Raw genomic sequence first — 27910 nt, forward strand, 5'->3', positions numbered from 1 at the left:
AGGAAAAGTGCAGTTTATTCTCAGCGGGGAATTCATAATATACAGTATGTGTAGGGTTTCAAAAACTACTTTTTTTTTTTAAATTTTATTTTAAGAGAGATACGAATATCCTCTCATGGCTCCTCACACTTTTTTCGGCTTTGATGTTGTAGATCAAATGGATTTTCAAAGCAGACGTGTGAATGATTGACAACATTTAGAACAGACAAGAAAGTAAAAGAAAAGCAAAATAAAGAGTACTGCAAAATTTGATAAAGAACAGTAGTAGGCCTTAAAGCTTCCATGATAGGCTTCACAGTGACACTGGACAAACTGATGTTCAGTTAGTGGCAACATGTACATGCAGGAAGAACTTAATCCAGTAGTCTTATTTAGGATTTATAACACTTAAATGTCAAAGTTCGGTGTATAGGTTCATATTTTCTGATTATGTGCAATCAAGTTAAGGCTTGTTCCACTGTGAAACTGACAAATTTGGAATCAGTTTTTTTGGAATCTGTGCAAGCTCAAAGGAACACACCACTACACAGAACAGCTTTAAAATGAAGAGGAGGAATGCACAATGCACACTTTTGTGATCATATCTATCCCCTGTATTGCAGCCTTCTACTGGTTAGTCAGAGCAAAGAGGAGAAGGTGGCTGCTGCTCGGTTTCATAATTTACTGTTGCCTGTTTGATCAGTGAGTCAGACACCACTCATGGACAGTTAGTGCAGTGTTAGTGGGTTTATTTGTGGCAACGCAATTCCTGGGCATCAGTCATTCTTATCAACAGGCTATCACAAAAAAGGCCTTAACGAGGCTATGAAAAGGAGCCGAGTTATATACTAAGTGAAAATATCAGCGAGGCGAATTGCAGGGTTTGACAGTAAGGACTGCTCAGTGGCATGGGTGCCAGTAACATGCCGACTTGGTCGGGTTTAATGATCAGTCACCAGACCAACAAACGAGAAGAGTTTCTAGTCATGCCATTTCTCAAATGGTCATAATCCTGTTATCTTTGCCTGTGTGCTCTGCCACGTTCCCACTCTTGCTCTTTTCCCAACCAATCAGAGTGGCTGACTCCTCCGAGTTGTGCGGAGAATTATGTGGAGCAGACATGACAGCCGATACTTCAAATTACAAAGAGAAAATAAAAACTGTGTTTCTTTTGTTGTGGAAGAAGCAGTTTCCTTGGGCTGAAAATGATGAATCAATCCTGTAATGTTGGTTGGCAATTTGTGAGTAAGGCAGATTGAGCTGGCTCATTTTTAAAAGGCACCAGCAATTCCAGCAAGCACACTCTAGATGCCCACAAAAAGAGCTGGCAGCACCTAGCCAGTGTTCTGGTAAAGGAGGAAGCCAGCAACCCTTCATCCCATTAATGTCAAACACACCAGCAGAAAGGCTCTCCACCCTAAAATGTCTTATTTTGTTTGCTTTTTGGATTTCTCCTCACAACAGAAAAGATTCTCTCTGGTCCCCATCTATGAAAATATGACCTGCAATTTACATTTCTTAATATGACATTTGTAAAAATGATGCATCAAATGTAATAAGATTGAATCACATACTTCCTGTTACTGTTGAATATTGTTATAAACGCACAAATTAAAAATATACATTAATTGTGTAAAAAGCAGATGAGTCAGATGAGACTGTAGAAGGTAAAGCCAGAATATCAAAAGGAGAATTTACAGGCAACAATTAGGCAAAGCTATGTACTGAAACAGATTTCACCAAACCACAATGGCACATTAAAAGAGAGAGAGAGAGTGTGCAATGTCGTGATAAGGTAAAAGTTGTTGAAAAGACATAAAGGGGGACAAAACTGTGCTCTCACCTTTCATTTTATTATTCCTTTCTGGCCAACATCCTACATCACAGCTTCAAATATACGAGAAGTAAGGTAATGAGCCATAGAAAGAGGTCATGATCAATACAGACCAAGTCTGAATAATTTCCTGCCTCACTGGTTTCGTCTTTTATACTTTACTTCCTTACCTTGCAGCCATTTACTCCATAACTAATTTTTGTGATCACTTAGCTTTCAATTGAATGCTTACATACTTGACAGAATGTCTTTGGCAAGGTCTACGACCTACTGTGTCTTCTTTGAAGAGACAATTTATCATAGCTTAAAACTCTGACATGCTCAGATGAACTGGCTTTATCTTGACAAAACCTGTCTTATGGTTGGCTACTTGATATCAAACACTCACTCCACCACCAGGTACTGGCCCGGATTACGGTAAACCCTACTAGGGGTGCATCCCCAGGGTTAAAACATAAAAAGAAAGACTTACAGTTCGTGTCACATGTCAAGCTTCTCATGTACAGACTGCATATAAGATACCAACTCTATCTGACTAAGAAGTAAGTCTGAAAGTTTTGGATTGACAGCTTTTATGGGCTAAAATGAGGGAAAAAAAATATCACTGTAGCGATTCAGGTGATAGTGTGATATATCAGATGTGTGCAGACACACTGAGTGTGATACTACCTGAGAAAGGTGTGTAGATCTTTCTCAGTAATACATTTGACAGTGTGACACCTGAGGTTTTTGCTACATAGGGAAGGTTGAAGCTTTACTGGGCATGAAAATGCTACCAATCCCCGCTGTAGTTTTAAATCCCGCACTGACTAGTGAATATGGGATCCATTGGTCACATGCAGTACATGCACTAAGTGGCGGAAAGAGTATTCAGATCCTTTACTGAGGCAAAGTAGTTTAAGCTATAGCAATTTGTTATATTCCATAATACATGTATGGTTTAAATGTATGAAAACCAATAATCTGCTGTAGTGACAGCTGACAGATAAAGTAGTGGAGTAAAAATATAATATTTGCCTCTAAGATGAGGTGGGGTTGAAGTATAAAGTAGCACAATATTGAAATACTGAGATAAAATATATGTACATCAAGATTTTGGTGGTGGCCACAAAGTTAGCTTCAGATATACACCTTACACATTACATCTGCTGCATTTCCTCTTCCTGTACAACAATGTTAATCTGCAATGGCTGTGTTAAATAAACAAACTGAATAAATAAATATAACATGCATGTTTATAATACTGCAAATTCAGAGTTCATATCATTGAACTCCTGTAAACTGCATTTACCAGAAAGGTAGTGGTATGTGAGACTTTTCCCAATCTGATCCAAGGATGTAAGGATGTCATATCTTGTTCAGCTTGTAAAGCCTTTAATTGTTCCTTTGTATGTTCTTCATTATATATCAAGTGAAATCAATTTATAGAATAAATTGGAACATGTATTATTAACACTGATCAAATCAGTAACAGATTAGACCTTCCTCAAGAAAACGTGAGAGGCTGCAGAGACAAACGTACAGCTGAAGTTGTATCTTAGATACATGCTGTATGACATGTTAGCATTTCATCTAGGACACAAACAAGTCCACATCATTAGTCACTGGGCAGGATGACACATCTATAATTAGCAGGGGTGACTTGCCTTATTCTTCTCTTGTGGCCATTACTTAATTCAACAAGATGTGAGGACAAGGTTGTCACCCAGCAGAGTTGCCGTAGCAATACACATTCACAGACTTTGTCAGCATGTAAACAGCCTCTGGACTCTGTCTGCAGGCTATCAGATCTAGCGTTGCAAAGCACATAACTGGGTGAGTGCTCATATGAGATTGCACTCCTGAGAGACTGAACTGCTTTTGAGGAAGAGCAATTCCTCAAACTCAGCAGAAATGACTCTAAAAGGCCACTGCTGGTATTTAAGGGAAAAGTTTATGAGTGTGGCAAGTTGAGGGATAAGCAGGAACTTACTTTATGGTCAGGGAAGGAAAAGGCTGAAGGTAAATCCCAACTTTTTATGATTGATTTTAAGAAAAAAAGTAAAAATTAAATTACACATCAAATTGTGTACATCAAATTTGTGGACATCAAATCGAGCACAACAGCTGATTCATTTTAGAGGTATGAATGGAGGCAATGTACTGTATGTATGCATTATCACATCATATAGGTTATTATGCATCTTTGGGTTATCAGGGTTCATTTTCAATTAGTAAGGTTAGCATTAAGTACACACAAGCAATACTTGCAACTGGCTAATGCGCTGCAGTCACATGTGATCATATTTTGTGGCACACTATTTACCCCCCCTTTTTTTTTGTAACCTGAGCACCACAATGGTGAGAAAGAAATAAATGAATAATGAGTGAATGAATCAACAAATGAATCATATTCCTTGTTCTCTACCGGCTGTTTAGAAGTTGGCCGAAGCAGCTTTACTAATTGGTTTAGCAAAGCAGCACCTCTGTCATGTAAGCGGGGGGGTGGGTGGGGGGGGGGGATCGCTTTCCTCGACGTAGCTGTCTCCCACGGGAAAAACAAATGGGAGTGAAGTCTTAAAAATAGCATCATTTTTGTTACAGCGCCTGGAGAGACAAATAACATTTCAGTAGATTACTTAAACACCTGTAAATTAGCATTTTTAGAACACATGGCAGAGGTGTCAAATAAAGGTGTCAGATGCACATGGGCTGCTCAAGCCACGTTAATGGCTGTTAACATTAGCTCTGAGCAGCATTCTGTCAGATTTCCATGTATTCTGTAAATACAAGATTATGCAATCACCCCCACTCACGTACAAGGGTTGTGAAGGTGAAAATCAATCTATTATTGAAAACTGTTGTAATGCTAATAAGAATTCCATTACTTGAAATATTCCCCAGGCCCAAAATGTACAGCACATAACATGTGGTGGCCACAGTTTAAACTCAGTCAAACACAGACTTTTTTTTCATATTGGTAATTAACTGTTCGCTATATCCCACCCACTTTAGTTACTGTTGCTACATCAAGCTTTCCATTCACACCCATGGCATATACTGTACAATTTACAGTGATAACGAAGTACATTTACCCCTCAAAATGTATAGCTATTTTTGAAGCAATTAATTACATTACTTAATTTCAGACAGAGATAGCATTAGAGCAGGCTTCTTTTTTCAAACCCACAACCAGGGATTTTGCAGAATGAAATGACAATTGTCGCTGGCAGGTTTTATCAGTTGTTGTTAACTAGATAATCAAACTAATGTTAGCTCCACAAGTTGGCTAAAAAAGCTGCATCCAGTATTCTTTTTGTGTTCGTGTTTTGTGATGACTCATTAAAAACACAAAAAACACATTAAAACACAACTCTTGTAAAACTGTCTTAATTCTGCACTTAATGGCCAGAAACTCTTTTGAATTGTAAGATCAGATCCACTTCTATATGAGGAAAGGCTTTTCCAATGAAGACTAAGTGGTGTGCTTGGCAAATATAAAGCTTTTCTGGGCAACTGTGGCTGGGGTCCAGTATTCATCTATTCAGGTTCTACACTGTGGGGAAAAATCACAAACAGGGCTTCTTATTTTTTTCAGTGTAGCATGTATTCCCATAAACTACTTAGTAATGATATTGCCCTTGGCCTTGAAAGAAATAATTTATTACTACTGTGCACAGAAATTAGCAGCACATGTTAATGACTGCAGCTTAGATTGACAGACCCACTGTGCTGAGCTATGAATGCAAAGCTATGATTGGACAATAAGGGCTTGGGGGAGGGGTTTAGCAAACAGTGTGAGATAATTTACATACCAGCCATTTAATGCACCTAAATCCTCCTACCTAGCAAACTAGAAGTTACATAGATTTAACACAATTAACTATAAACATATTTAATAGTAGTACCTATTTAATCCATGTTGGACGATTAAGCTTGTACTATACCTAGAGTGAAGGGGAGTGAATGTGATGATCACAACACAGCATCTGAAATGTCTGTCAGATGTGAGCAGCTTGGCTCGCCTTATCAAGCACACACACAATTAATTCACAACTCTAGTGTTACTACTTTTGCTGCTGACAGAATGACTACAATAGCAAAATACAGGATGCTGTTTTCTTCACTGTCAGAGCATATCACACACGGCAAGAGAGGTAGAAAGAGACGTCAGCAGCTACATCATAAGTGCACTGAGAAGGGAAAAAAAACTCCTTAGTATGTATGTCTGGTCCTGCTGTCTAGTATTGGAGTGGTTGGTTCAAAATAAATATTTTTGGTGGGGGACAGGGACGAGAGCTGTAGCTGAATGTTGAGCAAGTGCTGCAAGGTCATATTCTCATTCTCAACGAGCGTTGGAGGTGAACATGGACACACGGCGATGGTTCAAGCTGCTTATATGGAGCTTTCATTTCATTAATCATATCCTGAATAATTCACATCACTCAAAATTCCTAATGCAGCTGACTCTATTCTCCCTCACGATGAAACCTATTAGCCAAAGAGGTTCAGCATATATTAACCAATGCAATTTGTTGGCTGGCTCTTGATGACACTATTGTGGAGGTCACAGTACAGTAGGTTTTTAAGATTTTTACTGCTTCAGTGAGAGTACGTGTGTGTGTGTGTTTTATATATTATGTATAAAAACTATGAAGCACTGTCAGGTAAAAACAAAAAAGTTCCCAGCGTACCTTTCTCACAAAAAGTTCCAGTAAAGTGAAGAGGGCAGTGACAGGAAGGCAGAGCTCCACCAAGCAGCTGCAGCTGATGACATGTTCCTCCGTTGCGGCAGAAACCGTCACGGCAAACTTGAGGTTCATGCAGAGGATGTTTTGGTGTTTGTGTGGGTGCCGCCATTGTTGTGTTCACTGCGTCAGGGATGGCTGATTGAGTTGTCCAACTTGTGATGTACAAAGTAAATCTGTAAAATCAAGTTAGAGTCATTTAAACAGCCAAAAATCCAATTTAACATGAGAATTATTTGTTTTTAAGGATAAAAATATTAACTCGTTTTCTGTGCGGTCAATCCTACGCATTAAATGTAAGGTAGATATAAGTGCAGTAATTTAACAACTTTTGTTAACTTTTGTCAACTTTTTACTACAATCCAGTGAAGAGAGAAGAGAATGCGAGTGTTATTTGTCACAACATGTGGCTGGATTTTTCCCTACGCATCAGACAAAGCAAAATGTGACTACTGGTGCTTGTGTTATACAAAATGATCTAAGTATCACCATACTAACACACGTGTGTTAGCAAGTGTGTTACTATGTTGGGGAGATTTGTCTTAGGTGATTTTTTGTGTGTGTGTGTGTGTGTGGGTGTGCATGCCCAGAAAAAATAAAAATAATGTTTTACTCTTAAAAAAACAACAAATGCCAAGTGGAAATTAAATTCAAAAGAAAAGGTCATCATGAAGCCATTGATTTTTTTTTTTTTTTTTTACCTGCACTGGTCTATGTTGCTGCCAGCAATTGCATCAGATGTGTAAAAGCTCTTCAGGTTATTCATTTCAATTATTTCAATGCAGCCAGTATAGTTGTGGAGAGGTTTTGCTTTCTAAGGGGGAAAAACAATTTAGACCATTGATTAGTTTTTTTTTTATTATAATGCATCATTCATAATATTCATGCAAGCTTTCTGTATGTCCTTCAGAACCTCATGGTTTCAGTAGGTAGTAGAGAAACCAAACGGGTACTTGTAAGTCTTACCTGATTGGGCAGATACCTTTGTGGGAGACCACCTGTGAAGACGTGGTTTGTGCTTTGTATCATGTGTCCCAACCAGTAATTACTTGCTGAACTTTTGATTTTCTCATAGCCAGAAAGAGTCAGCTCTGCTTCACAAGGGGTCAGGTGTTGTCTGTGAAAGAGTGTGAAAACTTGTTGTTTAAATGAAATGTTTTCCACATGTCATGTCATTTGGTGTTCAGAGAAATAGTGTGTTGTACCAAGAGGTCTGCCAGTTATTACTCTGAAGTAAGCACACACATCTCAGTCCTCTTTTCTTAGAAACTTGTTGCACAAAAGAGAAAAAAAAAAATGCACATGCACCTATAAGTTAAAAAGGAAGGAACTTTTTCAAGATTTTTTTTTTTTTTTTTTGCTGCTGTCATGATTTCTTTGACAACTCTAAAACTAAACCAAACTATTATTGCGGTTATAATACAGCATGAAATGATGTGCTGCAATAGAGACTGGCAACTTCCTCTTGCGGTTAATATTAAATGATACATTTTAATATGTGTTCTGACATTAAAAAATGTAGTTATAAATAAACACTTGGCCATGTTGCTAATTGCTGCCTGAGAAGCAGGGTGAATTATCGGATGTCTCGGAGATTTAAAAACTGTGGTAAATGTGTATAATTGTTTTGTTTACTCCGCTGATAGATTCATTAATCACAATCCTTTTCTGTGGTGCTACTGCTGAACTCCCTTTTTGTTTTTTTCTAAGTGTCTTATGAGCCTTAACACAACTATTCTGGACCCACCCCACAGCCATTCATAGATTTCAAAAACCAATTCTCCATTTTGAAACAACAGGGGAGAGAAGATAATTACCTAAGTGCAGATTCTGGACTAACCATCTGCAGCTTGAGGGTACTCAGGCCACAGATGCACAGTCTCCTCTCCAGTGTCTCCTGACACCCCTTGTTCCCCGAGCGGAAGTTAGGAGGTCCATGAAGCAATCAAGTCTGATTTGTTAAGCCTGTACTTTGCAGGCTGTTGCATATGCCGGCTAAACACTCGGGGCACTAACTCCGAGCTGCATAAGTCCTTCCTCTAGAGCCAGCGTGGAGAAGCGGTTAATTTAGAAGCAGTCTGCCAGAGCGGCCTGGCCAGCAGCCAGAGGGCACTGTGCTCACTGTCCTTGAGAAGTCAGCCCCACTGGGTTTCTATTTAACATATTGAAAAGCGTCTTTGACGGGAAGATATATTAAAAGTCTATAATGAGTTAGGCGGTGACGTTGAGGATGGCCATGGTGTTGTAGCTCTGGGTCAAATCAGACAAAGATGGACGGACTCGGCCATCAGACAATTACAAAGAATTTGCTTTGTGACACCAGAAACCATTTTTCTATACTCCCAACCCTCTAGTTATGACAGCTCTCTTTCTTGCAATGTCTCTAAGGGGTTGGTACAGAACATTATGATTGATTCGTACTGCTGTTGTATTTTTCTTGCAGGAAAAAAAAAAACAGGTGTGGTGCCTTGTAGCCCCTTAAACCTGATTGGCCTTTCTGGATGCACTTGCATATTTAGGGCAGTGCAGCTTTCTGCAAAGAAACATGCAACCTTCCCACTCAGCTTGGTTTCAACAAGAAATAATGTGCTCACCTTTGGAACGGCATGTTCATTATCACCTTCAGTACCTTTTATCTGTGTTCATCTCTTTTAAAATTCTTCACAGAACCTTAATTTATTTCTGTCTCAGCCTTTCAATCTTATCCTATCAGATTAGTCTAAGAAAAAAGAACAGTGTTTTGCAAATTATTATCTCCAAACAGAAAGTCTGCTAAAAAAAAGATAAAACGGCCTTTTTGTGCAATGTTAAAAACTTATTATACTCTTTCCTTAAATGCAAAGTAAACTGATTTGATACGAGTTCAACATTAGCCGCTTTGTTTCAGCTTCCAGTTCATACATAATAAACTCTCGAAACCAAACCACAATCTTTCTCATGTCAGAATATAATGGAAAAGGCTGGCAGCCAGATTGCACATGGGCTTAGGGACAATATAACTAAAGGGGCCACAGCTTCACTTTAAATCATTTAAACATTGATTTTGTGCTCAGCTCTTGCTTGTTAATCTTTTCGTAATGAAAAACTGCAAATGAAGACTTTAGAACAGCCAATAAAACATGGTCAGTGATCACTAATGCATTTTAATAGGCGCATTCTGACGTTTGCTTTAGTTCTTTAAAATGTAAGCCCATTTGCCCATTTGTAATAAAATCTAAGTTCTCAGTCTGGTGATTTCTGCATGTGTTACGTGTGTTCTCCTGGTATTAGTTACAGATCTATGAAAACAATTCTGCCACACTTGAAATGCGTGAATAACTAAGGAAGTTAATACCACCTGAGGTTCTAACAGTATTTGAACATTTGTATATTACTAAGACCTACTGTAAGTGGCTTATCATTGTGAATGTGCATCTTTTTTATTTCGTCAATTCGTGCCTGAAGCAGATACATAACACACTGCATGTGGGGTTATGTCAATGTTAATACACTCTGTAAATTAAAACACAGATCTGAGTGTTCACACCCAGACAGATGACAAAAAGAACATACCTGATATTGACAATGTGAACCATGCCGTCATCAACACGAATGAATGTACTGATCTGTGTAACGTCTTCGTCTTCATTACAGCAAAACGCATACTGAAACATTTGAGACAGAGTTTAAAATTAAAAAACGTATTTCAAAGGCAAACACAGTATTTTAACCTAACAAACAATCACGCATAATTATTTCACTGGAGCTTTACCTGTAAGATTCCATCCAAAATGAAGAGTTTCATGAAAAAGAAATCACCATTAGCAGGCCCTTGGTCCACATAAAATATAGTTCCCTGGGCCACTTGGGTTTGGAATCTCAAGGTAATATTGTTGAGTGTGCTCAGGTAAATACCCTTAAACTCAAGGTATGAATTCCCAAAGTACTGAACATAGCTTGAATCTAGGAAAAGAGAAAGAGAGGAAAAAAAACAGAAAGGTGAAATGGGGGGAAAGGGTAAAGAAAAGCAAGGCAGCCTGCAGTTTATGCATCTTTAGTGTAAATTCTGCTGAGATTTTCTATTGATCCCTGAAAGAAGTATTCAACTTTTCTCTCACTTCCTCCACAGGGAGGTCAGTGCACAGAGTGGGATACAGAACAGCACCCTCAGTATTATTAAAGATTCAGTTCGGCTCAGGACACCTCAGCAGGACTGATGCTTGTTACCACGGAGGCTTGAATATAGACTTTCTGGTTTTGTCACTTCACGTTTGCACATACTTGCTGGATAAAATGTAAATGTGACCCGTATCCACCAAATAACATAGCAACATAGATGGGATACAGCTTAAAGAGACTAGTGCACAATGCAGGGTGATTTATTTTGGGAAGCAGAAGCAAATAGTAGATAGTTCTTATTTTGAGAGCAGAACAAAGGGCTTTAAGGGCTCTTGGTAGCATCACAGTTTTTTCCTTTGCTCACTGTACAGACATACTGTAAACAGTCTTAGTTGCCAAAATGCTGTGAAGCATGCAAATGGCACTATATTAGGCGAGAGAAGAGTCTTGGCTAAAATGAACGTATTCATACGTTTATTACATGCCTCATTTTATAGAGGAATAACTTGGCTTATATCATCCATGAGAATGGGCAATTATAGGGTATTTCAGTAAAAGTTCCACTGCCCGCCAGCTTATTGGGGGTAGTGACGCAGACAAACTTAAAAGACTGACTCAGACTGCAATTGAAGGCAAGCATTAGGGGTGCTCATGCTCAATATATTTCTCATTTGAAGGAAGTAGTGCAATTTGTTGCAGAGAAGTCAAACAGGAGAGCCTGTTAAAATGAAAATCACTCCTGGATGCACCTGTCTCATGCTCTGTCTGTTCTTATCTGAGAAAAAAAAAACATTATTGCACTAGAGAAATCAGCAAAGCTCCTTTAAAGTTGTTGCCATGATTAATTGGGCAGCAGCAAGTGAGACCTTTATCAATATTTGTTACATGTCAAGTCCTAATAGGCCAGACCTTCTTTGATCTGACAGTGGGCCCCTCAGGGCATTTGGCAAACAAGCTAACCTAAATACCCCCCCATTTTCTCTGGAGAGCAATATGACCAATACCCTGAGGAAAATCCCCTGACAAAAAAGAAAAAGTAAGAATTATCAGGAGCAGACCCACTGTGATCTGTGAATTAATGAGGATAAATGCACACAGCAACAATGCTGTGCTGTCTTCGGCTTCACTCCTGACAATGGGGTTTGCCAATGCTGATGATGGAAAATTACCCCTCAGAGACAAAGCTATTCATTAATTTTAAAGCCTTGTTTAGTCTGATGTAGTCTTTGATGCAGTCTGAGGCTGCTGCCAGGAGGCAGTATCATGCCTCATTAGCAGTTAGCTATAGTCTCGCCTTCAAAGGTCTCCTGTTTTTACCAAGACCTTACATTCTCACACCAGATTTTTCATCCAGAAATCTCAAGTAGCCAGTTGGACTAAATCAAAATTGTGAATGTGTACAATATAAAGTGTATCTTATTTATTTTTACTTTTCTTTATGTTCTTATGCACAGTATCAGTATTTTTTTTAACCGTTAACATAATGCTGACCAAGGAGTTTGTCACCTCTGTTCTCTGTTGAAAAGATTTTCTAGTTTCAAGTTGTCTCAGTGGGAATATTCCTTCATATAAATCTCTCAGATCAGATATAATTAGGTCCAGTCTTAATACATGTCCATAAAAGAGGTGAGAAAATTGATATGAGTCATATTTAATGTAACGTCAAGAGGTGGAGCGCAATGTTACAGCACAGAGAGCGTGGGGATGTCAGACAGGTTAAAGCACAAGATATCCCACTAGAAAAATATATTTGGAGAAATGTGAACTTAAGATCAATTAATATGAGGACGGACTTTGGACGGCGAAATTTAATTGATTTAGACTTAATGTCCCATTTATTTTTAAAAAGCCAGGATGTAAGTCCTGTTTTGTCCCTGATTTATTGGGAAAGGTAATAGACTGACTGATTGAACTTGTCACAGGACAGAGATAAAATACTGCTGAGAACCATTCTTGGACCCCTTGTAATTTCAGAGCCCTGGAGGAAGGCAAAAGGTCATTCTGTACCCACCAAAAATGGCAGAAAAATGTCTTATATTCAAGCTATGCAACGTAAGAAGATTTAGTTGAATATTATTATACTGCTGATGTACACAGAGAACTCAGATCCTAAATATAATACGACATTTTTTTTTTCAAATCTAGTGTCTAATTATATCTTTGTTGTCTGGTTTTAAAAATAACTGATGAAATTACTCCAACACACTGAACTGACAGTTACTGTACAGGAGCACACGGGCCATAAACTGCAGCTGAAAATGACAAATTTAGACACAGCTTTTTTTTTTTTTTTTTCATCTCACCCAGCCTTTTGCTCATGAATATGCAATACTGTGCACATCATGCAAATGCCATTATGACTCACTAGCAAATTTGTGTCACTGAATATATCAAAATTGTTACAGGCACACTAATCAGGTACTGCCAACTCAATCATAAACAAACTATTAAAAAAACTCAAAACAAAACATGCTAACATAAACTAGTGCTACACAGAACAAATGCATGCATGTTAAACTGGAGGTTAACAAGGTGAGTGACCCAAAACATGTGCTGCATGTTCGAAACGAGCCTCGGGCTAACTTCTTAGTCATCAAGTAGATTTTTGAGGAGCTTAAGTCATTTCATTTCTGCTACACGTGGCAGCAAAAGATAACAGCTTCACCTGTGCTGCAGTGATCACTCCAAGGAGAGTCAACCAAATCGTGGCTTAGCTGCAGTAAGCCTCCCTCCACCAGAAGTGTGCTTTCCAGATTCCCATCAGCTCTCATATTGTAGAGCTAAAACACTGTGGAGCTCAGCACGGCATGTACAGTGATGAAAAAGAAAAAACCCAGAGAAACCCAGAAGACAATCATCTCCATGCGTGGAATACACATTTGCTACTGAACAGAACTGAATCTATTTTTTTTTTTTTACATCAAAATTAATTTATTAAAAAAATAGAAAAAAAAAGAAAGTCAAGATTCTGACCAAATTCCCAGGTTCTGTTTTTTTAAGAAACTGAATCCTCCATTGTCAGTGTATCCTATTAACTGCCTCCCCAATGTTTAAATTCCCATTGACTTGGTAAGTTTCAAAGGTTGCAGAGCAGTCTTAGGTTTAAAGGAGCACTGTCTAAGTCTATTTCAAGCAGCACCAAGGGCACTGCATGTGTTTAGATGGTGACCTAGTTAGATAAACTCATGAGTTTCTAGGTCCTCTTACTTTAAAACGTATTTACTTTGATTATGCAGTTATGTGTAAAAGAGTAAAGAGATGTTTCGGTGGGTAGATGCTGGGGTTTGTTTTTCCTTACTAGTGTCTTGTGTGTAAATTTAAGCCTCTCAACAGCGATGCAATATGCACTGGATGAGGGCTGGATCAGGTGCAGCAGGGAGGACTCCATTATGTTTGGCCCACAGTGATTTTCAGAGTGTCGCGCTGAATTGGTTCAAGCTCGTCTGTGTTCAATAGGTCTGTTTTACAGCTCTGTGAACTGTTTCAAAGGTAGACAGACCTCATCTGTCAAGGAGTAACAATCTGCCCAGTGCTCTGAAATCTTTCTCTGACAAAGATGACTGAATCCAATACCAATAATGTATAACATAGTGTGTTCTGTGTCTGTCATTTGAGTGTTAAAGGATATAGCCCCAAATAATGACTGGACTTATCACTCTCACGCTAGTGGGCAATACAAAACTAGGTTTTAACAGGTTTTTTTTTTTTTTTTTTTTTTCACCACAGCTGCACAAACTATGACAATCTCTCAATCAAACCTAATATATTATTGTCTGCTATGTTCCAAAGGTTCTAAGATAACATTTGGAGTACCAGCTCAGTGGGAGTCTCCTCTCATTCAAAACTGGCAAACCTTGTGCAGCAAATATGTTTGGTAGGAAGGACAAAGGAAGATAGGGTTGTAATTTATTGAAAAAAAAAAAAAAAAAGAACTGGACCATCTTCAGAATAAATTGATTGGTGTAGTGGCTGATCAGTTTAAATAATTTAGTATCAATTTCTTGCACACATAATGTAAATGGAAGTGATAGTATAGTAATTGGGAGCTATGACTTGACTGAGAAATGTTAATTTAAGATGAAACACTGGTGTATTTGAGCTGATCAATCATTAAGGTTATAGGTGCTATCCGCAAAATAATTGTCCATCAAAATGATTCCCTTTCTAGAAGCCATGAGTCTGGGTTTCACATTTATATAAACAAAATAAAAAAATAAAATAAAAAGAAAGTCAACGTTAAAAGTATGTACAACCATCCTGGACACAGAGGCAAGTAAAAAAAATTGAACCATAATTTAAAATGAAGCGAGTGTGAAACTTCTCACAGACATGATACTGTAGCATCAATGTAGCAAGTGCAGCAAGTGCAGCAATTCAATAATGTAAAAATACTCCACATAAATGTGCAATACAGCTAGTTTTTTTTTTTTTTTTATTAATTTAGATGCAGTTAGTTTAGTCCAGGGTTTCACTGCCACTGGGGTCAGAGCCTCTCCAAAGGGTCACAATGTAAGAGCTGAGAGGTTGTGAGATGATTAATGAGGTAGAAAAGAAGAAGAAGAAGAAGAAGAAGAAAAAGTTCTGCTACAGAAATATGTATTTTATTTTTCTCTACTTTTTTCCTTTTTTTGTAAAATTTTGGACAATTTTACTGCTTTGACCCTCAAACAGATGAAAACATAAGAGGAGAAAAGCGTCTTTGGTGGAACTGCTAACAACTCATAGACATCTGAAACGAGACAAGGGGTCTCTCCTTTATAAGGAGTCACGAGCCATAATGGTTGCAAACCACAAGTTGAATCTAAATAGTGCATTGTGTTTTACCCTTAATGATAAAATAGTACAGTATTTCCCTCTGACATGTAGTTGAGCAGAAATACAAAGTAGCATAAAATGGGCATACTCAGATACCGCAAAACTGTGTTTAAGTACAGTATTGCATATATGAACTCAGTTACTTCTCACCACTGTATGTACATACACGCATATACGTACCTGTGGTTTTCTCAGCTGCTGGTGCCGGGCTGAGTGTTGGTGTTGGCACTCTAGGTGTGGAGCCGGGAGTAATGTTCTTGACTGCAGTCGCCAAGGGAACAGCATCCGTAACAGGAGGAAGGCAACTGACCTTGTTGATGCCATCTACACAGGAAAATGCTTCTGGACATGGATTCGACAGGCAATCGTCGTAGTTGCGCTCACAGTTCTTCCCCTGTGTATGTAAAATAAACAGCCTTCAGATGTGTCGTGTAACTCTGCGATGAGATGCTAAATGGGATATAATGTTTACAGATTGCATAATAAAGTTCGTATTAAGTAGGGAGCATGACATTATGTAACAAAAACAAGGCTTTTTAAAAAAACTTAACAGCCATGTGATGTAAGATAGCATCTGAAAACTGACAGCCCAAATTCAGATTATTTTCATTTTTATGTGCAACATTTAAATTCTTTTTCTTGAGTAACTTTTTGGGGAGTAAATTTTTTATGCAAAGCAGTAGTAGCAGTAGTACCAACAAATATGAAAAAGCTGTCACAAGCTGTGCTGTCATTTATATGAGAAAGGCATCTAAATTTCCTGCTTCAAAAAGGGAATAAAAACATGATGATTTCATTATAAACAACAAAGTGAAAGGAAATCACACATTTTTTTTTTACAATGCAGTAAATTAGTGCCATGAGAGGACTTGAGAGTTGAAGGTGCAAAAGGGTAAAGGTTAATAAATATAAAAATAAAAAAAAAAAGATGGAAGATGGGGAAAAAGGTGGGGAGCCTTACCACAAATCCAGGACGACAGAAACAGGTGTAGCCATAGCCTGGATCATTCTGAATGCATATCCCCTGGTTGCAGGGCTGTGGAAGGCACTCATTAATGTCATCCTCACAGTGAAGGCCTGTCCAACCTGCCAGGAACAAAAGCCCACAGAGTGCCGTGGTGAGCCCAGGCTCTCCCACTTCCACCCTCTGAAGTGAATATCAATCAGATTCTCCTACATTGATTTGCTTCTTTTTGGGTTCACACACATACACAGACAAGAAAAGGCTTTCACTAAAGTGTAAGATGCCACATACATTTTAATGAGCGGAGGCAGTATCGTCTTTTTATCACTGTCTTTTCTACTACTGTATGACTGCAAATTTCTCCCTGGAGAAAACTGGATGACTTTTGAATGGCTTTGAGGCACAGAAGCTATGTAGGCATTATGCTAACCTTTAGTGACATGTTATATGGCCCCTTTCAATCCAATATGGGCGTTCTTTAAGTATTGAGATGGCTTACATATGGTAAACTGTACTCCACCACATCTGGGGCACAGTGAGAATCTGAAACGCTTTTGTTCACTATGTCTTGCCATCTAGGCTATGTTTTAGTAATCTTGTTCATGAGCAACAAAGGTTTCCCGTAAGAGGTCTTACAAAGAGGGTAAAAAAAAAAAAAAAAACAGCTTTGCTTGCCTCATTTCAAAGTAAATTGAGAAACTCACAGGATGTCTGAGTGACTCACCTGACCTGCAGTGGCAGACGTAGCTATTAATAAGATCTTGGCAAATGGCACCGTTGTGGCAGGGAGCCGAGCAACATTCGTTAACATCCACTTCACAGAAATCCCCCATGAAACCTGGTGGACAGCTAAGAAAACATATCATACATTAAAACTGTGAGGCTGTCTCACAGCGCTGTCACTTCCTTCTTGTGAGTCTGACATGCTGCTTCTGAGAACTGCTTGCTTTCATTATTTATCAAAAAGTAATACAACATTTTTTTTAGGAAACTTGAGAGAAACAGCCGTGGAATCAGTGAAGTAGGAGATAAACTAACAAGGGTTCAATTAAAACTGATGAGCTGCACTGGGCTGTCTATGCACCAGGTCACATTTACCTAAGTGTCCTGTGGTCCCATAATGTGGGATGTGAAAAAAAGGCAAACTTTTAAAACCTGCTGGTTTGTGTGTTAGGAGTAAGCATTATGCTGGAGTGTACATTCACAAATATTGTTATATGTAAAAGACGTACTGCTTTTCATTAATTTATCATCTCAAGCCCAGCGTAATGTTCTTGAAATGGTTCTTAATAAGTACTGTTTAGTCCCATTTCTGTTGTATTCAAACGGATTTTCCTCCTACTGTATCAATATAAGTGTAAGAACTATTTGATTTAAATTCTTGTATAATGGCTTTAATTGCACTTTTCTCCATCCAAGCAACGAGTCTATTCATCAGGTAAACATTCATAATAAATTCACAAATCAACAGTGACACGTCCATGGTAAAGTACTTTGGAGGTCTGGCATCAACAGCACATTTTTGTACCAACTGAATTAGGTTTAGAGAAAACACTGTTCTCATCAGATGATGTTGCCAGTGCACTGCTCTCAGAGTGAGGGCCCTAACTGTTTAGTCCATATTTGAACTCAATCAGTGTGGCCCTCTGTGTGTTAATGTCATTAATGCTAATTCATTTCTTTGACAAAAAATCAGATCCAGCATTGTTACGCATGCTAAACAATAAGAAAAAAGTCTGAAAGCTGAAAACTCAAGTTAAGTTCACAAACTAAGTAATCACAAACTTTAAATCACAGGACCTTATTTGAAGAAAGATAAAGCAGAATAGATTAATTCAGCAATGCACAAAACCCACAGGTAAACAAAGTGGAAATACTCAGGTGTGGTAATGGTTTTCTGTTGTGGAGTTGGTTGATTTGAACAGGATAAACTACACCCTGAGCTAAGAGAGCTACCACTCCATTCTGCAGATGTCGTCCCCACTGGCTTTAAGTTTTGCAGAAGAGCAATGATTTTCCAGATGGACTATAAGCCTGACCACGCATCAGAGCTACCTGAGGCCAAGGAAGCCCAAGGTCTGCTGACTTTCATGGACTTCCAATTCACAGGCACCAGACCTCAAACTCATTGAACAGCTTTGGGAAAATTTGACGACAGAAAAGGTGACATAAGCAGAAAATAAAAAAAAAACGGAATGAAAAGGTGGAAATTATCCCCCCCAAAAAAAGATTTTCTGTTTCAGTAAACACTAGCAAACCCTTGATATAATCATGAGTCTAAAATTCCTCTGACTTCTGTTATAAACTGAGATCTGTGAGGCATGGTTGATTTAATCATGTAACACTACAACATCCAGGGTTTCATGCATAACCTCTTGGCTGACCACCACCATCGTAGAGTGCTTTTGAGGCTGTTTGCTGAACAGGTGCAGAATTGAATTTGTCGCTTACCAATTCACACGCAACATGCAGATAAAACAAAACTCTGCATTTCGTGTACTCTAGATGTTGCGTGGCCAAGAAATGATTGCATGACTGATTCTATATTTTTAGCCCATTAGTGTGTGTATTAGCCTGAACAGGCCTTCCCCATCCAAGTGGAAAAAAGATATGTGGAACGTGCCTGCCTCTAAAAAACAAATCTGTTGTGATTAAAATGTTATTTTAAAGTCGTAGTCCATGGTACAAATAAAACTGGAAGCCTCTTCACTCAGAAATTCACCGACAAATATTCAGCACTTGATGAACTAGAAATACATAACTAAATTTGTATTAATGTTTTCTGGTAGTGTAAAATTTGTAGTTTTTAATATATTAGCAGTGGACAATTTGTATCCACACAGTAACAACTGGCAAAATGTTAGCTTTCCACCTATAACTCAAACTATTTGATAATCTAAATGAGGCCAATAACCAGTTAATATTGCACTAATATACCTAATAGTGCAACAAATATAATTATATGTCCAAATCTAATTGAAATTCAGCAAAAATAATCCTGTGGTGGGAAGTGCACATAATGCAAAATCACCCTATTGCAGATCAGCAGGACATTAAAGGACATTAATAACTAGATGTGTAGCTCTGTCCTTAGTATTCACATTTATCTGTAAATGCACCACACACAGCATACTGCCCTCTTGTAATACCTACACAAATAAGCCTACAATGAAGGGAACATCATTAAAAAAATGCTAAGTGGGCAGTAGGCAGTCCTGTGCATCAATATATAAAACTATAAAGAGCAGCAACCTATTTGGAGTTGTGGTAGTCTGGGATGCATTAAATCATGACACTGAGCATACAGCAGCACATCAGCAGAAGGTTGGACAATGTAATTAACTGTACAGCATCCAGGGAGCTGCTGTGTCAAATCTGCCCAATCTTACTACATGCACCGTGTATTCAGACACACTTCATCACTCAAGGGAGAGCATGTCAGCAATTAAAAAGTAATGATTCACTTGAAACCAACCTGGAGGACTGCTCCTGTATAGGAGGACACAAATATACTGTAGCATCGTTCTTGTGAGACAAGATGTATTTTTGATTAGAGACAAGCAAAATTCCTGGAACAGTGATTTCAACTGCTTTTTTTTTATTTTTTTTGGACAATTGTGATACCACAACTCCCCAATATTAGTGAACTGACTGTTCTTTGTTAGCCTAAACTCTGATAGCATCCAGGAACAACTTCCACACAGTGGGGAAATACTACACATACAATGGGCCAGGTGCAAATATGGCTTTTCTTTTTAAATGTAACCCCTCAAACTAATGGAGTTAGTTGATGGTGTGTCTCTTGGGTAATACTGTAGGCAGTAAGCTTGGTAGTGGGGACATCACATTAGAGCAGATAAGACAGATGAGAACATTGTTTAATCCCTTCCTTACACTTTTGCTGTTGTGTTTTCAATATTGGAAAGGCTAAAAAAGAAAATCGCCACATAAATTCTTCGTTTATGGAGTGTATTTTTAGTTAGTGTAGTTAAATGCTAAGTATAGCTTAGGACACAGCCCCATGTGCACTGCCCTAGCATGTGGAGAAACCCAAAGCTTGCCAGGCCTGTCATTATAGTTTAACATCCTACGCATGACGATGTGTAGGACATTTAAACACGCAGTTTTAAACTAGTATCTGTCCAGGCTGCATTCAGCAGAGCATGTTGTACCTATCAACTCCTATTATAATGACTCCATCCAGGGACAATCTTTCAGTATCATTACATCAAAACAATAAAGGACTTGTGGCCCAACTCACCTGCACGTAAAGTTTGATCCTTCACCGTCAAGGCAGGTGGCTCCATTGAAACACAGTGAGACGTTATACGCGACCTCTTTGCAGATGTCTACATCATTCTCACAGGTTTTCCCAGTGTAACCATCCTGACAGAAGCATGCATATTTATCAGTGAGATCCACACATGATCCTCCATTCAAACAGGGACTGGAAGCACAGTCCTGTAAATGAAAAGACATCAGTCATTTACAGAGAGAGGCACTGTACCAACAATACTCAATATTTTGACACATACAACTGTTAAAATGTATGATTTAGCATCTGAAATGCAAATGTGTGATTCAAAAAAGGAAAAAAAATACAACTTGGTTTTAGAATTAATTGTTAGCAGTTAAAAAGCAGATGATCAGATTAACCACTCAACTAAAGGCTCACCTTGTAAGCACTTCAGTGTTTTATCTCTAGAAAACCAGCACAAGCTGTGGTTTAAATCAATTAGGCAATGGACCAAGCAATTTCTTTTAATCAGGTATCTGTACAATGCTTACATAATCCTGGTAGTTCAAATGACTTGTAGAAAAATCAATAGAGTTAGTGATACCAAAGGCCACACAAAGATTACAAAATTCTCTTGACATTCCTCTTGAACAACCAGCAGGTTTGTTAATTAAGCTCAACTCACATCGATGTTTGTTTCACATCTGCTGCCAGTCCATCCGGATTCACACAGACAGGAGTATGAATATATTCCATCCTTACAGCTGAGAAGGCCACAACAGATGGGGTCAGTACTGATTTATCAAAATTACACGAATGTTTGAAATAAACTATAAAGCATTCAGACATGCAGGTCTTTTGCTGTACTGTTTATGCAGAGTCCTTAGAGAGAGATATAATATTTTGAATGAACATGTATTTCCCCTTCAATGGAATTAATGACTGTAATTTAGAGACCACCGAGACAACTTGTGAATGCATCACATCAGCACATGCGACATACTGTACGTCTCCGCTCACTGCGCCGACGAGGAGTGTAATTAAAAATAATTCCATGCCGTTTCTGCGCAATTTGCACTGTGTCTGTTTTAAATGATGGAGAAAAATCTGTACCTCCCATGAAGACAAGGCGCTGACATGCATTCGTCAATGTTGGTCCCACAGTGGAGCCCAGTGAAGCCATCAGGACACGAGCAGTGGTATCGATTAGGCGCATCAATACATCTCCCACCATTCTGGCATGGGTTTGAAACACACTCATTGATGTTAACTTCACACCGTGCCCCTAGAAAATTAAGCATAGTTTACATTACATATTAAACTTACTAGGAGAAAGGTTTTTTTAGTACTTCTGTAATCTTCAATCTTTAGTAGTGTTTACAGAAACACAGAAAGTGGGACGTAAGGAGTTGTCAGAGTTATATAATGTAATGTAAGAGATTGTAATAAAAAAATAACAGCCTTTTAATCTTTTAATAGTATAGTATATACAATTATCAAGCTATGTATTATGAGCTATGATTTTCTGCAAAACTGTACATCCCATTGATTAAATGAACAAATTTAGAAGATGCACAAGGATAGACACACTTCTCCTTCTTCAGAGAGCGATGAATCAAAAGCTAAGGACCTACTGTACAGGAAACAAGTTTAAGCCCAGTAATAATAAATAGAGTATTCTTTACCTTTTTTCTATTTTACAAACCATGTACTGAAAAGATTATACAATATGAAAATCAGGTACTATCTCAGGCTAGTCTCAGACAAACTTATATTACACTTACAAAAATGTGTACAATTGTGTACAATTGGCATTAAATAGACTATTTCATGCAAAACCACCAGTGTTGTCCTTTAAGAGCAAAATACTGTCTCCTAGCAGCAGTGAGCGTACTGTCCAGATAAAGCTGCCACACCAGCGTGACATGTTTTTCCTCTCGGGTCTCTTTAGTATCCTTTGATACAAGTGATCACAGATTGGCCGGGATGGTAAACAGGGAGAGTGCTGTGTGCAGTAAACTGATATTTCATTAAAGGATTTCTTGGTTGTGTTCCTCAAATTATTATTTTTGTTTTACCTCAAGTAACCTCTTTCTCTGTATTATTCTTCTGTTACTGACAACATACCACGAATGCTGTAAATGAAAAGGGTTTGCTTTGAGACACACTTTAACTTGTGTTTCATGATTGTGTTTGACACTTCACCAGTCAGTGTCCAGAGAAACATCCTTTAGTTCCGTTATGTTTGTTATGTTATCTCCTGCCAAAAGTTTTAGCCAAGTTTTAAACCTTTTTTTTTTAAAAAACCAGACAGTTTGAATTTGAATTTTAGAAGATGAATATGGCTAATGTGACTGATGACAGTAAGACTAATGACTGGGAAAAGAGGCAGTTTGTTAAATACAGAATAATAGTATACACAGATCTTGAAAGACAGAAAATTAAAAGAATATTACAGATGAGCCATTAACAACCCATACTAAAGACAAGGTCTTTTTTGCCAAAAGGTTATTCTACCTCGTGAAAGTAAAAGGGTATTAACACTGTAAAGACAATAAAACTGGGGCTGTAACGATTAGTTGATTATATCCTCAACAACAGTGATAACTGATTCATCGTTTAAGTCATATGTCTTTTGCTTTTCGCCCTCACTAATAGTAGAATGCAAATAAGAAGTGTGGTTCATTTAACAGACAATAAAACAGATAATCAAATTAAATTATTCCCCTAGAAAAGCGACTGTTAAAGATGAAGATATATATAGATGGACTGTCTTTAAAGGGCCAATTAGTCCAGATTCTACATTTTTTTGTCTCCATCCAAACAGTGATGATGAAGGTGTGCGGTGTTCGCAGTATTGAAAAAGGTTACCAGTTTTCATATGGACTACAGTATTTCTTCATTACAAAGTGTTCACAGTGAGGTCTGAGGATTTTTCAGAAAACTGAGACATTGTCTTGACGTTTTGTTTGACTTCTGTGAGCAACACAAACAAAATACCATTCACCTCATCCCATTATGCTGGGATATCAAAGCTAGACATCTCAACAAAACCAGTGTACCATTAAAACTGAGTGTGAAAACAAATAAAACTAATAAAATTACTTTTTGATCATAAATAATTAGCTGGAAAGAAAGGCTTTAAAAAAAAAAAAATCAATAATTACATATAAACCTGGTCCACTAAAAGAAGTGAGCATGCTACAACAATAGCTGGCCCCTGTAATGTCCCTGAGAGGACTCAGTGAAGTGCAGCACTGAACTAATGGAAAAGTGTGTCACATACTGGAAGAGCCGTGTATCATACTACACAGTAGCATGTCTATAAAGGCACAATCCCCCATACAAACTGCACTGCACCAAATGTTCTAACTCAAAGGGAATACATGAATTACCCTCAAAACAACTTACACCTTCACTGCCCATCAAACACACTTGAGATAAGTCTCAAGATTCACTAAGTAAGTCAGCTTTACTCGGAGAGTTGATGATTTTCATTATTCATGCAGATCTCACTAAAATAGCAGCGAGATCACATAAGAAATGAAGGGGATGAGAGAGTTCAAGCTGCGAGGGAAACACCAGATAACTGTCAAAATTTCAAATCAGAACACAAGTTGGGAAAACACACTGAAGGTGTTTTTAACAGTTTAAATTATAGCAGGTAGTGCTATAGAGAGATCCACAGAAGTGACTAGGCTTGCTAAGGAATTAAAAATAAATGAATAGGTGGTGGCTAATTACACCACCAAGCTTTTTTGAGATGTTATTTTTCACTAAAGTGGTAAAAAAGATTATTTACTAACCCCAAAATTTATCTGAGACTTCCAGGAATGGAGAGATGAAAAATTATGACTGACCCATCGTTAAGCATTTGGTTAGCTTTTTATCTTTGGGCTGACACAGATGTAAACAACCACTGAGACAACAGGACCAAGAATTTATTTATTGCCTCCCGTGTTTCAGCATGAAAGAGAATAAATAAACTGTTTTCAGTGTACACAAAATCTATCATGTTCTCTCATTAAAGCCTGTAAAACGATTCCTTTTTGTCCCGGACTTTACTTGATAACTTGTTTCATTTAGTTTATAAGGAAAGCTATACGGCAACTGGAGAACATAGGTGACAAAGCAATGCCTGAACTTAAAAATAACAATAGAGTTCCAATAGAAAATAAGTTATAGATAATAGCAATAAGCAGCTGCTTATATCATTATACCTTAAACATTATATCTTCTGTCATGTATTTCTTATTATCCATAGACTGATGCATAAATTAAAAATACTCATGTATCTTGATGTTTAATTTTTTTTTTTTTAAGTCAGAAGTCAGATATTACTTTCGGCTCTGGGCTGGTATTTTACACTGAATCCAAAATATAAAGACGATGGAACTGAAAAAAGAAAAAAAGGATTAGCAGAGGCAGTACATGTTATTCAGTTCACATTAAAAGCACAGTACATCTCTAACGCAACAGATCTCTGCAGAGGCTTAGTGGCAAAGATAGAAATAATGGCGGCATTTTATTTATCAAGTTCACCCTGCGAAAGACTGAATTTACTGAAGCCTGAACATCAAAACAGCACTGTGGGGGCCAGAACATCATCATCCAACAATGTGCTGACGGAGGAAGCTTGCAACAATGTGCTGATTGCACTGTACTATCACTCAAGGGAACATGCTCCTTAATGATGGGTGAAGAGGAGAAAACAGAAGGTGACGAATCGTGTGCTTAAAGCGTGATTTATATAAACAAGATTACCCATTAATCATGTCACTGTAATGACTTCTGACCTCAGTATAGAACACAGTGCCTATGTGCAGTTAAATAATACCTTATTGGGATTACAGAGCCTTTTAAACCAAATGTCCTAAATAATTAGAAGACAGCAGAGATCTCAACAGCTGCCAAAACAGTGGTTCTCAATATGACACATGGAGAACAAAATGCACTGTATATAAAGATAAAGCATAATTACTTGCGATTAGGTTAAAGCCATAATTAAAGACTGTCATGATGAATATTGACACCTGACTCGCCAAAAAGTGAGGAAAACTGCAGTATAAAAAACAAGCACAGAACTTGTTTAATGTTTTTTTTTTTTTTTTTAAGTGGGGCACAGAGTTTTAGAAAGGTAAAAAAAAAAAAGATAAAAGCTGCTTGAAGTGTCGGAAATGTGAATAAAACAATTTTCTGGCTGCTTGCTTCAATTATTTCTTAAAGCTAAAACATGTTACATGTAAAAAAAAAAAAAAAAAAAGCTTAAAAGCTCTTCCATCAGTTTTGAAAAAAGCATAATATTGAGGACCTATAGAGAACTCCTTGGCAAAAACTGCTATGTGAAGACTTTCAGAAGATTTACTGAAAGAACAGAAAATACAATTATAGCAACTAAACTTACTACAAACAAAAAATAAAATAGTAATTCAAAATGGATGGTGATGCAGGTAGGAATGAAGTGTCATCATAGCTTAATCACATCCATGAAAGTGTGTAGATATAGCACTCGACTGATTTATTAACAGGCAGCTTCAACTGTTAGAGTCAAAATGAATTTTGGCATTTGATATGCAAAAAACACCCCTTGACTTAACTGATGGCAGGAGAAAATAATCTGATTATACCATCAAGTGACACAACAAGTTACAGTATTTCAGTGGTAGAAGAGATGACACATCATAGCATCAAAGCAGAATAACATTTCAATCAATTTCAATCAGCTTGCAAAAACATGACGTGATGAATCACCCTCAGATGGCAAATGAACTCTATGACTAGAATAAAAATAGAAGTTGCAGTGAGCTACAGAAGCGCTACGGACCTGTTTGTGTTCTCGTGAAAAGTTGCAATGCTGTTACACGTTTTACCAGAGCAAATATTTTGTATGAGTTCTAGTTGGTTTGAGCCAATCCAAACTGTATCCTCTGGCCGCTTGCTCTCTTGGGGAACCCTGTTTCCTCAGATGAGCTTAGAGTAACAGAAAAAGTAATGACTTGTACTATGCTGTGCGTAGGCCTAATAATAAAAGCTGCTTCTGTGGGAATTGGGCCATGCGTGTCAGGTTCTGCTCTCCAGAGTAGCAATACCTCAGAGATTTCCCCCCTCTCTCAACTGGGGAAGGATAAATTGATGATACAGTGTGGAAGACAAATGAAATTAATCTTCCCAGTACCTGACAGGAATCGGCTTTAGATAGTGTGCACACACACGCGCGCGCTAAAATAGCTCGATATCCGTCTGGGCAGAAAATAAGACAAATGGATTGAAGTAAAACAACAATACCGTTGTAAGACTAAAGAGACTGATGAAATGAAATAAAGGCAACTAAGAGACACTGAGAAGTTTTCATCAGATAAAACAGGTGACATTAATTTATCTCTTGTTAGCTTTACTGAAAAGCAAGACACTGTATCTTGCAGAGGCAGGCAGGCTAATTAAAAGCAAGCATTGTGAAGCAGTTTTTTTTTTTTGCACTAAGCCAGATCTGTGTCAGAGTTGCCTCAATAGTGTGCGGCCGCAGCAGTCATGATAAGCTTTTTAGACTCTAATATTGATCTTCATGTCACGTAAGGGCAAAAGAGCTACCTGAGTATCCAGGGCGACAGACACACTTGAAGCCCCCGGGCGTGTTGATACAGATGCCCTCGTGTAGGCAAGGTGAAACTTCACACTCATTCACATCCAGGTCACACAGCGTTCCAAAATAACCAGGAGGGCAAATGCAGCGGAACCTAGGGAAGATGTGATAACACTCCATCATTAAGAAATAAAGTGAAATCCAGTGAGAGCCAAAGTGTCAGACAGTAATTATATCATACTTACATGTTTAGTTCTTACTGTAACTTCAAAATAAGCAGAATCATTTTCTCTGGAAAAACTGCGCACACTCTTGCAGAAATAATTACTTCGAGAAAGGCAGCGCACGCCTGTGTGTTCCAAACTTGCTAAAACAAACTGAAGTGCAGATTAAGACTCATTTTTCATTCTCAAACTCTTCATTAAAAAAAATTAATACACAATACAACAATATGACAGCAATTACCTCTCCCACTGTGCAACTTAATTTGAATTACGTTTGATGACTCATTACTAAAGGGAAGAGCTTAATCTGCGCAGTTTACTCAATTCAAATCCCTCTCTGCAGCTGTCGGTGGGTCTCATATCCCCTGACCACACACCTCAGAGGAGATGGTTATCCTGTTTGTAAGCGAGATAATTAGAAAACATGTAAATAGACACCTCTGTGTTAAAAA

General features: G+C 38.0%; 1 protein-coding gene across 1 annotated transcript in view; it reads right to left on the minus strand.

Annotated features, from left to right (window-relative positions):
• eys (eyes shut homolog) overlaps nt 1–27910 on the minus strand; it is a 142327-nt gene that overhangs the window by 45810 nt on the left and 68607 nt on the right. The window contains exons 27-38 of the mRNA XM_041049698.1: nt 27243–27388; nt 21768–21939; nt 21340–21418; nt 20679–20878; nt 17142–17266; nt 16415–16539; nt 15634–15847; nt 10292–10482; nt 10093–10184; nt 7507–7657; nt 7242–7354; nt 6487–6716 (exon numbers count right to left, since the gene is read on the minus strand). Coding sequence (XP_040905632.1) covers nt 6487–6716; nt 7242–7354; nt 7507–7657; nt 10093–10184; nt 10292–10482; nt 15634–15847; nt 16415–16539; nt 17142–17266; nt 20679–20878; nt 21340–21418; nt 21768–21939; nt 27243–27388 — 1838 coding nt within the window. The remainder of the gene's footprint in view (nt 1–6486; nt 6717–7241; nt 7355–7506; nt 7658–10092; nt 10185–10291; nt 10483–15633; nt 15848–16414; nt 16540–17141; nt 17267–20678; nt 20879–21339; nt 21419–21767; nt 21940–27242; nt 27389–27910) is intronic.

Source organism: Toxotes jaculatrix, chromosome 11, assembly GCF_017976425.1.
Source record: "Toxotes jaculatrix isolate fToxJac2 chromosome 11, fToxJac2.pri, whole genome shotgun sequence".
NCBI lineage: Eukaryota > Metazoa > Chordata > Actinopteri > Toxotidae > Toxotes > Toxotes jaculatrix.